Source organism: Mus caroli, unplaced genomic scaffold (genome assembly GCF_978045245.1).
Source record: "Mus caroli unplaced genomic scaffold, Mus_caroli_1 scaffold_4, whole genome shotgun sequence".
Lineage (NCBI taxonomy): Eukaryota > Metazoa > Chordata > Mammalia > Rodentia > Muridae > Mus > Mus caroli.
In genome coordinates, this window is record NW_028227259.1 from 73,467,348 (window position 1) to 73,483,237 (window position 15,890).

At 36.0% G+C, this 15,890-nt stretch overlaps 1 protein-coding gene across 2 annotated transcripts in view; it reads right to left on the reverse strand.

Annotated features, from left to right (window-relative positions):
- Nucleotides 1–1,031: 1,031 nt before the first annotated feature.
- Gabra2 (gamma-aminobutyric acid type A receptor subunit alpha2) overlaps nt 1,032–15,890 on the reverse strand; it is a 132,076-nt gene continuing 117,217 nt past the window's right edge. For both annotated transcript variants that reach the window (XM_085836749.1, XM_021163094.3), the window contains exons 9-10: nt 14,061–14,263; nt 1,032–2,167 (exon numbers count right to left, since the gene is read on the reverse strand). In XM_085836749.1, coding sequence (XP_085692875.1) covers nt 1,871–2,167; nt 14,061–14,263 — 500 coding nt within the window. In that variant the 3' untranslated portion in view covers nt 1,032–1,870. The remainder of the gene's footprint in view (nt 2,168–14,060; nt 14,264–15,890) is intronic.

Below are 15,890 nucleotides of genomic sequence, written 5' to 3' on the forward strand. Positions count from 1 at the left end.
GTACAAAATTGCAAGAAACGCCACAATTTGACTACTTAATTTCTACAAAAACATCATCGTGAGGTTGCGTTTTATTTTAAAAGTCAACTAATAACTGCTAATGTACACATCAGTCATAGGTAAATTTAGTTTTGACAGAAACACAGTTAACTTTAGCTTATTTCAGGGGCATAGATAATATTTCATAAATTAAAAGAAAAATGAATGTTTACCCATTAACAATCAGTAATTTTATAAAATTGAAAATCATGTTTTCTAATTTAGCTACGTGGGGTGTGTGTGTGTGTGTGTGTGTGAGAGAGAGAGAGAGAGAGACATAATCTACAATCTTTTGATAGTGTCCTAAAGTCATTGTTTAAAAATGTTCAACTCTTACCAAAACCTCTTCTGGTATACAAAGCTGCTGTAAATTCGAGTCAATGAAATTGAAAGTTGAGATTTACAAATGCAAATTTACATTAATTCTTGTCTGAAAAAAAAAAAAAAGCTGCTTTCCAGACAGAAAAATGTGCCAACTAACTGCCCTTTCCTTTAAAATTAGCGGCTTCTGAGCCCTGATGAGAAGCCTTAAGGCAGAATTTGCAGTAAACAGGAAAGAAGAGAATCGTATAAGTGCGCCTCTGTACCTGGGACACCTATGAATTCTCATTGCTTGGAGTTTTTGGCACAGCTTTCTAATCTGATATGAGTGAACTTCACTGCACTCCATTGCAGCCAAGATGGCAGCTTTCTTCCTTTCTCCAGCACCAGAAAAGTTCAGCTGACAACACATACTTGGAAAGTCCATATATCTTCTATATCTTCTTCTTCTTCTTCTTCTTCTTCTTCTTCTTCTTCTTCTTCTTCTTCTTCTTCTTCTTCTTCTTCTTCTTCTTCTTCTTCTTCTTCTTTCTTCTTCTTCTTCTTCTTCCTCTTCTTCTTCTTCCTTCTCCTCCTCCTCCTCCTTCTCCTCCTCCTCTTTCCTCCCTTCCTCCTTCCTCATTCCTCCTTCTCCTCCTCCTCCTTCCTCCTTCCTTCCTCTTTCCTCCTACCTCCTCCTCCTCCTCCTTTCTCCTTTCTCCTTCTCCTTCTCCTTCTTTCTTCTTCTTCTTTTTTTAAATTTTAGGTAGTTTCCAATGATTGAAGTGAGCTGAAAGGTTCAGTTACTACTTTAAAATAAACTCTGAAGCTAAAAATAGAATGACTGTGACATTCCAATAGTTATTAAATTTAAATGTAATTAATATCCTGTCATGGTGACTCATAGTTATTTGATCTTGTCATGCTTGTAATATGTACATGGCTATAGATATGCTACATAGCAATTAAACACTGCTTTCACATCTCTAGCTTCCTCCTTGTGTGTGTCAAGCTTCCAATTACACAAGCAGAGGTTCTAAACACTCCTAAAGCAACCAGGCCAGAGGTTTGGATGTTTCATATATTTGAGTGTCAATATTAATCTCTGATCATCCTTAGGCAACAGTAGAATATTTTTCTATGTAATATCTAAATTAAAGGTTTCCCAAAGTGTGACATAGGATCCCGATTTTTATTATAATTAGAACATTAAGAAATAAATAATGGGATCTGAAACCCACTTTAAACTAGTTCCTAGGTAAATGTGTTAAAAAGGCAATGGCTCTTTTGGCACGGGATATTTTCTGCCTGTATTTCCATGAGTTAGCAAATGCAGGTCTCATTTAGAGGTCTACTGTAAGCTCTACCATTATATATATATATATATATATATATATATATATATATATATATATACTATACATAGTGGGTCATAAATTAGCAGTTATTAGTCAGACTGTACAAAGCAAAAACCAAAACCAAAACCAAGTGTAACATTGCTATATAGCCCAAAAGTAACCAATGTCTAGTTTCATGGACTAACCCCTAATACAGGCTCCCGGTTTAAATAGGTAGCCCAATAAACTAAATTAAAAGTACCAAACAGAACTGGGAACACTATTCTAGACATTCTGTCGATTTTGCTGACACTGTTGAAGGTTTTCTTGGCTTCAGCTGGCTTGTTCTCTGGCTTCTTGTTCGGTTCTGGCGTCGTTGCACTTTTGGAAATGGTAGAGAGGACAGGATCTTTGGAAAGATTCGGGGCGTAGTTGGCAACAGCTACCGCGTAGGCGTTGTTCTGTATCATGACGGACCCTTTCTCTTTTTTCTAATGGAAAATACAAAAGTTGACACAATGTGGGTTTAGGCTGCATCTTAAAAATTTCTAAACAACAGTTCAAGTTCTAGAAAAGATTATTTCTCAAACATGCATCATTAGTAGTCAGCAAGAAAAATTAAGGAAGTAAACCAAACAAGTTCAGTAAATTCTAAAAATCCTGAGTGAAGAAACTTACAGAGAGCAATACCGGCACTGCTTTACGAGAAAACTAATTTATGCTTTTTACATAGAAGATGAACACTAGAAAATATAATTTTCATAAAATTTTAGTAACAGTTACACTCTGAAAGTCATTCATCTGTTTTTCAATAGTGAGCAAATAAACAAAATGTAAAGATTTTAAAGAACCATGATCATTAACAATAAATGAACACAAATTTTTCCAGGTAGCAGAACTCCACTCACCTTATGGTGAACTTATAAGGCAGGGTTTTAAGGCTGCAGGAAATTGTAACTTTATGGAGAAGTTACAGATGTAGAAGAAGAGAAGCCTGCATGCAAACCACTATTGTGATAAAAAGATACAAATTCTATCTTCTCAGTGTCCAAAAACCCACCATTCCCTTTCTTTCATAATAATGAAGAATTTCCATTTCAGGTGTTAGTAGCCTTTGTCTCCGTTCCTATCACTTGCTCCAAACAATTCCCCTTTGTCTTCCTTTGGCTTGGCTTAACTCATTCCAGACATTAGAAATTTGCTACAGGGAAAGATTTAGCAAGAACTTAGAACACAAGTCCTAAGCTTAAATCTCTCCAAAAGTGGCTCAAGGAGTGTAGGATACAAACGGCATCTTTTAAAAATGATTCTAATCTGTGTTCACTAAGTTCAAACACTTGTGAAATAAGTTTGGATTTCTAAATATTTGCCAGCTAGGGAACCTTGGGGCATCTCATTTAGTTTCATAGGTCACCCTGAATTTGAATGAATTTCCATGGAGTGCTTTGCCTAAAATAAACATTATTCCCTTTGTGTTCCATCTCAGAGTACTTAAATTTGTTTCTGTCATAGCATTTATTAAAGTATATGAGCACTTGATTTGCCATGTGATTATTTAATTGATATCTTCTATTCTTCTTAGTATCTAAGTTCAATGATGGCTGATGGGATCTCTGTCCTCTTGACCTTTGTAAACTTAGCACCCAGCATGAACCTTTCCCACAAATATCTTTTGGAGGGTAGGCATAGCATACATATGACAAATGGAACCTGAAAATACAAATACTGTTTATCCTTTAATTATAATATACGTATATTATGATTTAACTACATGTCAAAAGCTGAGGCAACAATGAGTTACCCAAAATGTAGCAAGCAATTTCCACTTTAGCTCCATACAATTAGTTTAGGAACGGTGGCTATGGCCGTTTTAAAGCACAGCAAGGGCTCCCATCTATGAAACAATTGGGAAAAAAATCATAGCAGTTAAATATGTCAGCCTTCCAAACACCTGCAATGACTTTCTGTCTGAAAATTTTATTTAAGTTTTAGGTATTTTTGCTCTAAAAATACCTTCTGAGTTGAGGATTATATCACTATACTGTCAATAATCTAGGAAATGCATAACAAATATTTGTTCTACTGTTATTTAAAGTATATCTAAGCTGCTATTAAAAATAATAATCAGATTGAGCTTAAAGTGAATTAGAACCTTGAGCAAAACTTTTAGCCATTCCGTTTCAGTTTCCTAACTGATAAAACTGAGAGATAATGATAAGAAAGCTACATTGACTTGATGTGATAATTAACATAGGCCACTCTTACATTATGAAATTACTTTCTTTAAGAAAAGTGGAGTTAGAAATGTTATTATAATAATCTATACCAGCGGTTCTCAACCTTTTAATACAGTTCCTTTAGTTGTGACCGAAAGAAAAAAATGTTTATTTGCTACTTGATAATTATATTTTTCTACTGTTATGGATCATAATGTAAACTTCTGTGATTTTTTTCTGAATTATTTAAAAATTTTCAATGATTTTGAATATTCTGTGTGTGTGTGTGAATATCACCTTTATTCAGTATTTCAAAGTATATATCTTTGTAAACTATCTACTATGAAAGAAGGGTTGTAGGTTTTTTATTAGATATTTTCTTCATTTACATTTCAAACACTATCCCAAAAGTCTCCTATACCCCCCACACACACTCCCCTACCCACCCACTCCCACTTCCTGTCCCTGGCATTCCCCTGTACTGGGGCATATAATCTTTGCAAGACCAAGGGCCTCTCGTCCCAATGATGGCAGACTAGGCCATCTTCTGCTACATATGCAGCTAGAGACACAAGCTCTGGGGGTACTGTTAGGTTCATATTGTTGTTCCTCCTATAGGGTTGCAGACCCCTTCAGTTCCTTTGGTACTTTCTCTAGCTCCTCCATTGGGGGCCCTGTGTTCCATCCAATAGATGACTGTGAGCATCCACTTCTGTGTTTGCCAGGCACTGGCATAGATGACCCATGTGAAAGGAGGATTCGGCCTCTAAAAGGGATCTGGGCACACAGGTTGGGAACATTGAACTAGTCAATTATCATCTGTGAAAAGGATGTGTAGCCAATATAACTTATTACATATTTAGGGAAGACTTCACAAACAGAGAAAGACTCAGGGAGATTTTCATGAAAATAAAGAATTGAAATTAGATTAGAAATTATTTTATAGAAGTTAAGACAGTTAGATAAAAATATATTTTATTGCAGTAAAGGTTCATAGATTGAAATAATTTTCCCTTTGGTCCTTCTTTACCACACTTTACTTTTACTTTAAAATATATGAAGTTGATAGTAAAGTCATTTATGAATGAAAAAAGTGTATAATATACAACAATGGCAAATATAAAAAAAAAAGAAGGCCTCTGCCACTAGGAACTAACCAAATATAAGCCTTGGGTAATTGTGTGGCACTGTTTGTTGTCTTCAAGACTGTACAGTCTTTAAGAAACCACAAACTACAACCACACCCACAACCACCATCACTACAACAAAGTAGCATTTCCAATATGTGTTTGGAATTTTTTAACTATAAAAAAAACGATTTTTTTCATTATAGAAAATATGGCTCTAATATATGAAGATAAGTACACAATTCAGAGGAGATCTAAGTGTGAAACAAATGTTTGGGGTGACGTCAAAACACTCCCTTGGAAGTGAGAAACTACCATTTCCCTATCAGCAGCAAGGAATTTCTAACAGTAACACATCCAGTTTTCCCTGGAACCTACTTCTGCCAGGCAAACTCTAAAAAGGTCACTGAATGAGGTGTAGAGCATTTCCTTTATCCTAGCCACAGCAGAGCACAGCTTTCCTGACTCATGAAATTACAAATTCTTGTTTAAAGAGAATTGGTTCCTCTCACTGCACTTGAAAAATAATGATGATTCTAAATAATTCCAACTGCTCCTCTTGGTTTAAAATTAACTGTACAGAGAGAAATATGTTTAGTGGGCCCATAGCAGATTTACAACATAAAAATGCTTTAGTGAAATTAGATTCTCATTGACCAGGGAAACTCTTCCTTAATGGCTAGCTTTCACAGTGTTGAAAGGTGCTACACAGTACAATACAGGAGAAGAGAAAAGGCATAGCCCCAGTTTGGCCCCTGTATCCTTTAATACTAAATCATAAACGTAACCAAACAGTTTCTGATAAAGTCTGAAAACTGATCCACAAGAGGGAACTCATGATTCAAGTTTAAACTGTGGTGGGTGGGTGAAGAATTTGTCTCCCAGGGAAGAACATAGTATTGTTTCTTAGATCAAAAATTATACAATTAAACTACCTTCTACATTTATATGTTGATGCCCACAGTTGTGTGCTGTTTTTAACATTAAGTTTTTTCTTTGTTTCGTGGACATTGTCTAATACAAAGACTCATAATTGATCAAAATGTTGAGACTAACTGAACATGAGTGTTGATTCTTAAATGGGACATCTATACCAATCCTTTCTTCCAGGACTTAGGCAATGTCATAGAAAGGGGAGAGAAAAAATATAGGAGTCACTGGATGGAGAGCAATAATACAAAGGGCTGATTACTTTTTACTAATTTTAAGAAGTTAGTAGTAGCTATACATAGATGACCAATAAAAAGAAAAATCCATTCCACAGCTCTCAATCACTGTACTTCACTTTATTTTGATTGGGGGAAGGGTATTAAAAAGGAATTCAATTGGAAGTAAGCTCAACTTAAATCTCTACCCTTGCTGGCCAAATGTACCCACCTATGCTCACACCTTAACCTATAAATGGGGCCACAATTCAGCCAGAATTTCATATTAATCTGTATTGATCTTCAAGTCAGATGTAGTTTGTACAATTGCTATGCTAATAACAACTGTGCTTTGAGTCACACTCAGTGAGGCAGGACTTCCAACTGCTTGCCTTAAGTGCCCTTTCCACGTCTTGTCATAGCATTCTGGAATTAGTCTCTATAATAATACATAAATGTTCCTTTTCCCTCTTTTTCATTTAATTATAAGCAAATTGAAAGCAGAGAATGCCCTGCAGAGATGCTAGCATATGTATTGGTCCAGAATAGAAGTGCTTTGCAAAATGGTAGAATTCTGTTTTAAAACAAGTTTAAATAAAATTTAATAAATGTAAGGAAAGGTGATCTGCTTTATAGGACAAAAATAAATATTTTCTTCGATAGGAATAAAGCCAGCAGCATGTCCACAATTTTACTACATTATTATCTCAAGGTCCACTATGTCACTTTGTAGAATTGAGGAAGACTGGTCATTGAATAAATAACTTCAACATATATGGGGTTCTGGGCACCATGTGCTTAAGTTGCATACAAGTAACAATGGCTCAGGGGTGGGACTTTGGATCAGTCATTCATAAACTATCATGCTGTTATCCAGTATACTGACAGCCCAGTTCTTAATGAAGTGAAATGAAAGAGGAATGTAATAATTCTCATCATTGTGAGGGAGGACTGACACATTCCTATGTACCTGCTATCAGGTCTCCAGACACAGTAGATTGCCACACATGAACACATAGGCAGCCTAATTGGATGCAAGGGATTATCTGTAACAAAAATTAGCCAAAAAAGAACATGAATCTAAGACAGAGAGAGGACAGGGATGCTATGTGGAGTGAGGAGGAGATAGCAGTGAATGGATAAGATCAGTATACACACAAGATACTTTTAAAGAATAAAAAAATAGCATTAAGACTGAGAAGTAAAAATTATATTTGATAAGATCCAAAATGTTTTGAATTTACTACATTATTGGGGACTGTTGGTACATACTTAAAATGTCAAGTCTAGACTCCTCTGACTGCTGAATCCAAAGACTATACACAATTGTTTTACAAACTTGGCATCCCTTATGTGGCAGAGCAAGTAACAGGCTAGTATGTTGAATAAATCATCCAGCTAATATTTGGGCACCAATCAGAAGCAGGACTTGGCAGATGAGTGAAAATAACTATTACGAGGTTTCAGAAATCAGCACTTAGAGTAGGCATAGGAGAGTTCCCATCAAACATTCCATACAACAGGCACTGGAAGAAAGCCTAGGTTTACAAATGCTCTATCTACTGTGTCCTTTCACAATGTTCTCTCTCCCTCTCCTCCCTCTCCCTCTCCCTCTCCTTTCCCCCTTCCTCCCTCCTCCCTCCTCCCTCCTCCCTCCTCCTCCTCCTCCTCCTCCTCCTCCTCCTCCTCCTCCTCCTCCTCCTCCTCCTCCTCCTCCTCCTCCTCCTCCTTCTTCTTCTTCTTCTTCTTCTTCTTCTTCTTCTTCTTCTTCTTCTTCTTCTTCTTCTTCTTCTTCTTCTTTCTGTCTGTGTCTGTCTCTCTCTGTGTGTCTCTCTGTGTCTCTCTGTGTCTCTCTGTCTCTCTCTCTCTCTGTGTCTCTCTCTCTCTATATATATATATATATCTGCCACTGGAAAGTCCAGTACTTGTAAAACAACAATGCTTGCCTGACAAGATAATGCTTCCATTAACTGACTCATTATCCTGGCTGATAAAAGTTATAATTACAGAAGAGTGTGTGGAGGTTTAATAGTCCATCTGCTTCTTCAAGGATTGTAAAGGTTTTGAATGGCTTAAGCTGGACCATGAGAAAGCATCAGATGTGGACCATATGAACTTAGTTACTTGAAGAATGTCCTTTGGTGAGTTGGCTGTAATATAATGCCTTCACCTTTCATTAAAGGCACTACAATAATCATTAATATAAATTCATTGCAACACTTATTATGTAAGAGTTGACATCACTTGCTACAGCAACCTGCTCACTCTATCATGAAAGCAGTTCTAATACAGGAAAAATATTTTCTTCATGAAAGCTTTATTTTCCTCTTTTTTTGATTAGAGACATAACACCCCAAACCACCTACAGATTTGCTGAGCAAGGACCTTACAATGTGAGTTATGACTTCTATGGCAGTGAATTTTTACCAATGATCCAGCTAATAGGAGATAGGCAAACCTAGTTTTCTTTTATTCTAATTTCCCTCTTCTACTTTATAATTTTATTATATATAACTATATATTATATAATATATAACTATATATTATATTATATATAATATATATAATGTTATTATGAAGTATTATTATTGAATTTCATGAACTCTTTAAAAATCACCTGAAAATTATTTTTAAAATAACATGATGTCAAATGCAATCAAGGGGCTGGAGAGATGACTTAGTGGTTGAGAGAGGACATGGGTTCCCTTCTACTGCTGCTCTTCCAGAGGACATGGGTTCCCTTCTACTGCTGCTCTTCCAGAGTACATGGGTTCTTAGCACCCATATTGCAGCTGATAACCAGCTGAAACTGCAGTTCCAGGGGATCTCATGTCCTTTCTGGTCTCGATGGGCACCATGCATCCCTGGTACACAAACATACATGCAGATAAAATGTACATACACAAAACAAAATAAGAATTTTAATTTAGATATGAGAATAAATGAATAAGTACACAGTGAAGTGTGGTGTTACCTGCAAATTAATAGGGTGAGTCAAAAAACAATGACTCACTCCATTGGTTTGGGTAATACACTGTGTTTTTTTTTTTGTGGTTTATTATGTTGTGTATACTCTGCTTTTGTTGGTCAGTTTGAACCTAATGTCTCAGATTTATCAATGAAAAGAATCTCAAGAAATTGAACTGAATCCAACAATGCTTGAACACGGAGCTATTCTCGGGGTTTAGAATCGAGTGGTAAAAGGAATTGTTTACAATGAAATAGTAATTCAATGAACTGGTAAAAATATAACCAATTTCTCTGGGAAAACAATAAAGGGGTTCAGTTTATATAAATCTGGAATTGTTGAGATCAAGATAATTTCAGGTAATTTGAAGTCAGAGATGGAAAGAAGATAGTGAACCAAGGATGGGAAGCAGGTCTAATGTCAGAGGCATGAAGACATATAAGATTTTGAGGGAAGCAGCTGTGATTTGTAATAGGCAGAGTTAGACTATGAGCACCAGCCCTGGATAGTTTGTATTTCAGTTTCAACACTTATAAAATGCATGTCTCTGAGTCATTTTGCTAAAAGAACCCTAGACTTAAATAAAAGATGTTTATAGGCATATAAATATAAACACATAACACTTTTAGAAATTCTATTTATCATTCATCATATAAATAAATCTATGAGAAAACTACTTATGTGGATAGTATTAGTCTTGGAATTCTACCTTCAGTAATTGATTTTAGATCTGAAAAGAGAGATGATCTGCACTAATGGTTTAGGCTACTCTAAGATGCCAATGTGTATTTAAAAATAAAACATTAAAAATTATAGACTCTAAATGAACTATAAAAAAATAAAAAAAGAAAAGAAATCCTGTTTGTTGGACTGTGATATTTTGTCATGTCCCTGACTGAGGTATTAATTGCTGGTAAGTACCTATATTAAAACAGAAAAGAAAAAGAAGATGAGGATGCATTTTCTTTGTTTTGCTGCTGCTGCTTCTGTTGTTGTTGATGATGATTTCTGTGTCTTTTGGGGAAAGGCAGGGTGTAGAATAGCCATGCGTATCAATTATTAAATTATTACCTAGTCATAACAATTTTACAGACATCACTGTTGCATACTCACACTAGGACTTCCAGTGTCTGAGGACACCTGAGTGAATCTCGGGTGAAGTTCCTGGTGCATTGTTAAGAACATCGAGTCAAAAGACTTACATATGCTGTGCAAACAGCTGGTCAAACACATAGCAGAATCAGTTACTCTGTTCCAGCTTTGTAAGTCCTTGACTTTTTAAAATTAAATATTTATTTTTCATTTATGCATTCATTTCTTGTATCTGATATGTATGGGTGATTTTCTGCATATATACAGGTGTATGGCTGTGTTTCTAGGGCCTTAGGGAGCCACAAGTGGGTATCAATCAGATCCCCTGAGATTACAGGTTCAGAAAGTTGTCAACCAACATCCAGGATCTGGGAATCCAACCTTTGTTCTTCTGGAAGAACAGCCAGTATTCTCAACTGCTGACCCAATTTTTCCAGCCCTAGTCTTTGACATTTTTTAAAAAATTTTAATATGTTTTATTATGTATTTTCCTCAATTACATTTCCAATGCTATCCCAAAAGTCCCCCATACCCTCCCCCCCCACTTCCCTACCCACCCATTCCCATTTTTTGGCCCTGGCGTTCCCCTGTACTAGGGCATATAGAGTTTGCATGTCCAATGGGTCTCTCTTTCCAGTGATGGCTTTTTTTATTAGAACGTTTTGAGATGACTGTAAACATCTAAGCATAGGCAGTTCTCAGCAACTGCAAAGTTAGATAGGCAGCTCTCAACTGCTGTGACATGAACTATATGACAAGAGTATTGGTTATAGATTTTTGAATTGGTAATATTTCAATAATATATGCCATATTTACTAAATATTTAGAATATGTAAAATGCCATGCAACTTGCCAGGGATAAATAATTCATTAAAATGACTAGGCTATCATTACAATGACTAGCAGACTTAAAGTTCAAATACTCAATTACAAAGTATGATAAGGTTTTTCTAAATATCAGGAAAGCATATGCACTGTAATGGGACCCAATAAATTTGGAACACAGTATTCAAAAATAGTATTAAAACTGAAATTCGTGTCAATAATGAACAAGCATTACATGATTTATGGTAGCCAAAGGACTGATTATGCGTTTAATATTGTAGATAATCCTGCAGATGTTATCAGTAAAACTTGGAACCACATTGTAAACAACAAGAAATGAAGAAAAACAGCAAAGAAGGCTGAAATGTCTTTTTCTTAGGAACCTGAACATGATCTAGAAGCTTAACTGTGGCAAAAGGCTTCACAGTGTGGAATGAATTGTAGTACCTTCCAGTGATAACAACAAAGGATGCAGACTTTGCTGAAGCACTTCTTTTTTTTTTTTTTTTTTTTTTTTTTAAAGATTTATTTATTATATGTAAGTACACTGTAGCTGTCTTCAGACACACCAGGAGGGGGCATCAGATCTCATTATGGATGGTTGTGAGCCACCATGTGGTTGCTGGGACTTGAACTCAGGACCTTCGGAAGAGCAGTCAGTGCTCTTAACCACTGAGCCATCTCTCCAGCCCCCGCTGAAGCACTTCTTAACAAAAAGGGGAAAAGTTGCTGAATTGGACCCAAGTCTATGTCCTCAGCATAGCAGCAGAAGACTCTGTGAGCATCCCAAGGGGAGGTGTAAAAGCTCACAGCAGTAAGGGGACCGTGAATGGAAGAATTTCAGGGTATAGAGGAATGGGAACTGAAGTAAAAGAAGGTCTCAGGTGAGAACTCATTTCAGAATGGGTGGTAAAAGAAGAGTCAATTCTGGTGGTAGAGGGAGCTGTGATACAAGATCTTGGGGGCGGGGGCGGTTCTCATTTGCTTTTGTGGCCAAATAACTAAACCACTTCACAGGAAAAATATGAATGAGGCAGTTAAGTGGGAGAAATAAAACAAGAAAGAATCAATGGAAAAATTCTAGAAAAGCCACAGAAGGGGCTTCAGCAACAGAAACAGAAAGATTAGTTTGGGGATAGAGAAAGGCAACATGGTATAATTTTTTTTACAAGTACTTGGATGCTCTGTAAACACACACTGTGTGTCCTTTTAGAATTGGACTCTTCTATCCACGTGTATACTTTTAGAATAGTTTGCTTTGCTAATATCACAAGTGAAGGTAACCTGATATAAAGATCCATCTAGATCCTAGACCTCAAAAGTAACTGATGCATAAAAATCTTGAAATATCATTTGTTCATAATCTTGTCTGTAAAGTCCTGATTCTAGACACACAAAATTTAAGTACATATTTCTTGTTTTCAGCACACATTAGGGACATATTTGACTAAGTAATTTTTTTTGATGTGGCAAGTTAATGCTTTGTATTTTGTATAAATCATTCAATGAGCTTTGGATATTTTCTGTATTGACTAATAACAAGCCTGCATTGAATTGTGTTATAAATGCCAAAAAAAGGACTGCCCACAGACAACTGGCTTTGAAAGGACAAAACTTCTGTATTTTAAGAAAACTTTTATTTTCCACTTAAAAATTGAATCTAGTGAAATCTAAATGGTGTACATAGAAAAAAATCTTAGGAAGTTTAATTTTTTTGAAAACTTTTCAGTTGAGGTAAATAAGTTCTCTCATCAATGTATTGCAGAATTTATAATAAAAAACTAATCAAAACTCTAAAAGAGCCTGTAGTGTACTCTCATAGTCAGGTAATTTGTAGAGAAAGTGTATGCATAACCAAATAGCTAAAGAGAAGTAATCACAAAGATAAACGGAAGAAGAATTCACTATATGGGAAATGAAAACAGAAGAGTTCAACAGTGCTGGAAATAATCAGAAATTAAGCATAGAAAATTGAGAAGTCCCACTCAATATTTTATCTCTACCATGGTTAGTAGGCAAACACAACTTTCAAATAAACTAGCAACTGTAATTAGAATGTCTATAGCTTGTAACTGAGAAAAAAGATAGTTGTCTTAAGCTCTACTATTAAATATTTGCATGTGCAAACTGTAACATAGTTAGGAATTCCAAATCAAACCACAATAAAGATGTTCCAAGTTTATGGAAAAATTTTATAATATAGTGGTCAATGATACTTTCCAAATATAAGTTTGTTTCAGTATTTAAAATATTTATATCACATAAAATATGTACAAAGTTGTTTCTTAAAGCATATATCAATTGATAAAACTGGACAGAAAGGCACCAGTTTATCTATGCACAAATGTCTCATTAGCCTCAGTACTTGAAGTATGAAAAGATATGTATCAATAATCAAAAGGATTAATATTAAAATTGAGTTTCCCCAATTAGAACATATGACCAAATTAACATCCTTGGATATTTCAGTATTTACACACATTTCATATTACATGAAGGAGGAAAATCCTACCTTCACCTTTACAACATAATAATAGAGATATGGATACATGAAGAGCCATTGAGCCATTGACATAGCCATGAAGTCTTCACTAGGTAAAATTAATGCACAAAGTTCTCTCATAATATATTTTTGGTGATCTAAAGACATGAGCTTTCTTAGCAGACAGAACTAGGATCCAGTAAGCTTGTTGGTCAGTTGAATAAGCTGGAACAAGTTAACACCTTTGATAAACTTAAGATTATTTGTTGTGGAAGATTAGAATTAAGAAGAGACCCTCCTTACTGCAGAGACTGAGGGAGGACATGTGTGAACCCACAACAGTGCTATATACTGAACTCCACAAATGCTGATTTAAAAAGTGTCACTGTTACAAGACCCTTAAAGGATCTCAGCCAAGAACAACCTTCTGAAAATTGGTACTTAATTTCAATTTTTAGAAAGGAATCCACAACAAGCCCGAATGTATTAAAGATTCTCTTAGATAAGATCAGATGGGGCTCCCACTTACCTTGTCATTGACTACACTCTTCCCGTCCCAAGCCCATCCTCTTTTTGTGAAGTAATTCACGGTTGCAAATTCAATTAGGGCAGAGAACACAAACGCATAACAAACAGCTATAAACCAGTCCATGGCAGTGGCATAGGCCACTTTGGGGAGTGAATTTCGAGCACTGATGCTCAATGTTGTCATTGTTAGAACAGTTGTTACTCCTGTAAAAGAAGAAACAGGAATGAAAGACACAGTCAGTGATTTGGAGAGAAAGTAGTCCAAAGCTATTCTTTTCTTTCTCTTGTAACTATTTTTGCTGTCATTTCTAATCACTAGGCAAGTGTTATAAAATAGAGTAAGATCATTATTCTTAATTATCAAACTTCTTGAAGTAGAGACAACAAACAGATCCTGAAAGTGCCTTGACTTTTTACTTAATTCTGTATTAATTCCACTTCCTCTTAAGTACAATTGATATTTAAGAAGACTGGTAATATTAAAGCATTATTAGTTATGATGAAATGCAGGCACTATAGAGTGACCTATTACTCATTGGCTCAATTGGTATTAAAAATTCATCCACAATACCTCACAGTCTGTTTTATTTAGGTGAATCATGCTAAAGTAGCTGGCCAAACCCAGGTAGTTATTATAGTGGAAATATAATGAGGGAGGTTTATGATGTTTCTCGTTCAAGTATGGCTGTGTACGTGTGGAATTAACTCGGCTTCTTGAGTTTTAGGAGGTGGATCCCTTGCAGCATCACTTATATTGTAGATGAAATAAGACAAACTACTAAGCCAAAACTCTGTAAGATAGAAATATCCATTTTAAAATAATCATAAACTCTGACCCATACTTGCTTCTGTCTGAAAGAATTACAGGGAAGGAAATGGAGAGGAGCCGGAGGAAAAGAAGATCCAAGCTACAGGCCCAAAGTGGGATCCAGCTCAAGGGGAGGTACCAAGGCCTGACATTATTACAGAGGCTATGGCACACTTACAAAAAGGGACCTATCATGACTGCCCTACGAAAGATCCAACAAGCAGCTGAAAGGGTCAGATGCAGATATTTGCACCCAACCAAAGGTCAGAAGCTCCTGACCCCTGTCATTGAATTAGGGAAGGCTGAAAGAAGCTGAAGAGAAGGGTGATCCTATAGGAGGACCAGCAGTCTTAACTAATCTGTCTGTACCCCCGAGATCTTTCAAACACTGGACCACCAAACTGACAGCTGATATGAGGCCCCCAACACACATACATTAGAGGACTTCCAGGTTTGTGTTCACTAAGAGATGATGCACCTAACTCTCAAGAGATTGGAGGCCCCAGGGAATTTGGAGGTCAGGTGGTGTGGGAGGTAGCAGCATCCAATTGGAGACCATTTGTGGGGGGGGAGAAAGTGTGGGATGTGGAGCTCGGAGGGTCAGGGAATGGAATATGTAGTATAAAAATGAATTACAAATAAAGTTAAATTTAAAAAACTTTAAAAAAGGAAATAACCATAAAGCCCCATTCCAAGACAAAAAAGTTTTTTTTCTGGGAGTCAATGGCTGTAGAAAGAGGAAGAATCAGACTTCTTCAGGGACAAGCTCCTGATAGACAATCCAATGTAAAATGTTCATTTCTAAGCACAGACATCTGTAAGAAATGCTAAATTGACTCAACAGGCTTTCTCTTTCTGCCTGTCTGTCACCCAATGTATATGTAACAGTGATTGAAAAAAAATCATAAATTTGAGAGTAAGTGGGGGACATAAGTGGGTTCCAAAGGGTTAAAGGGGGTTAGAAATTATGGAAAAACAGTATCCATATCTAATATCCTTTTAGAAAAATGTAAATTAAAGGAT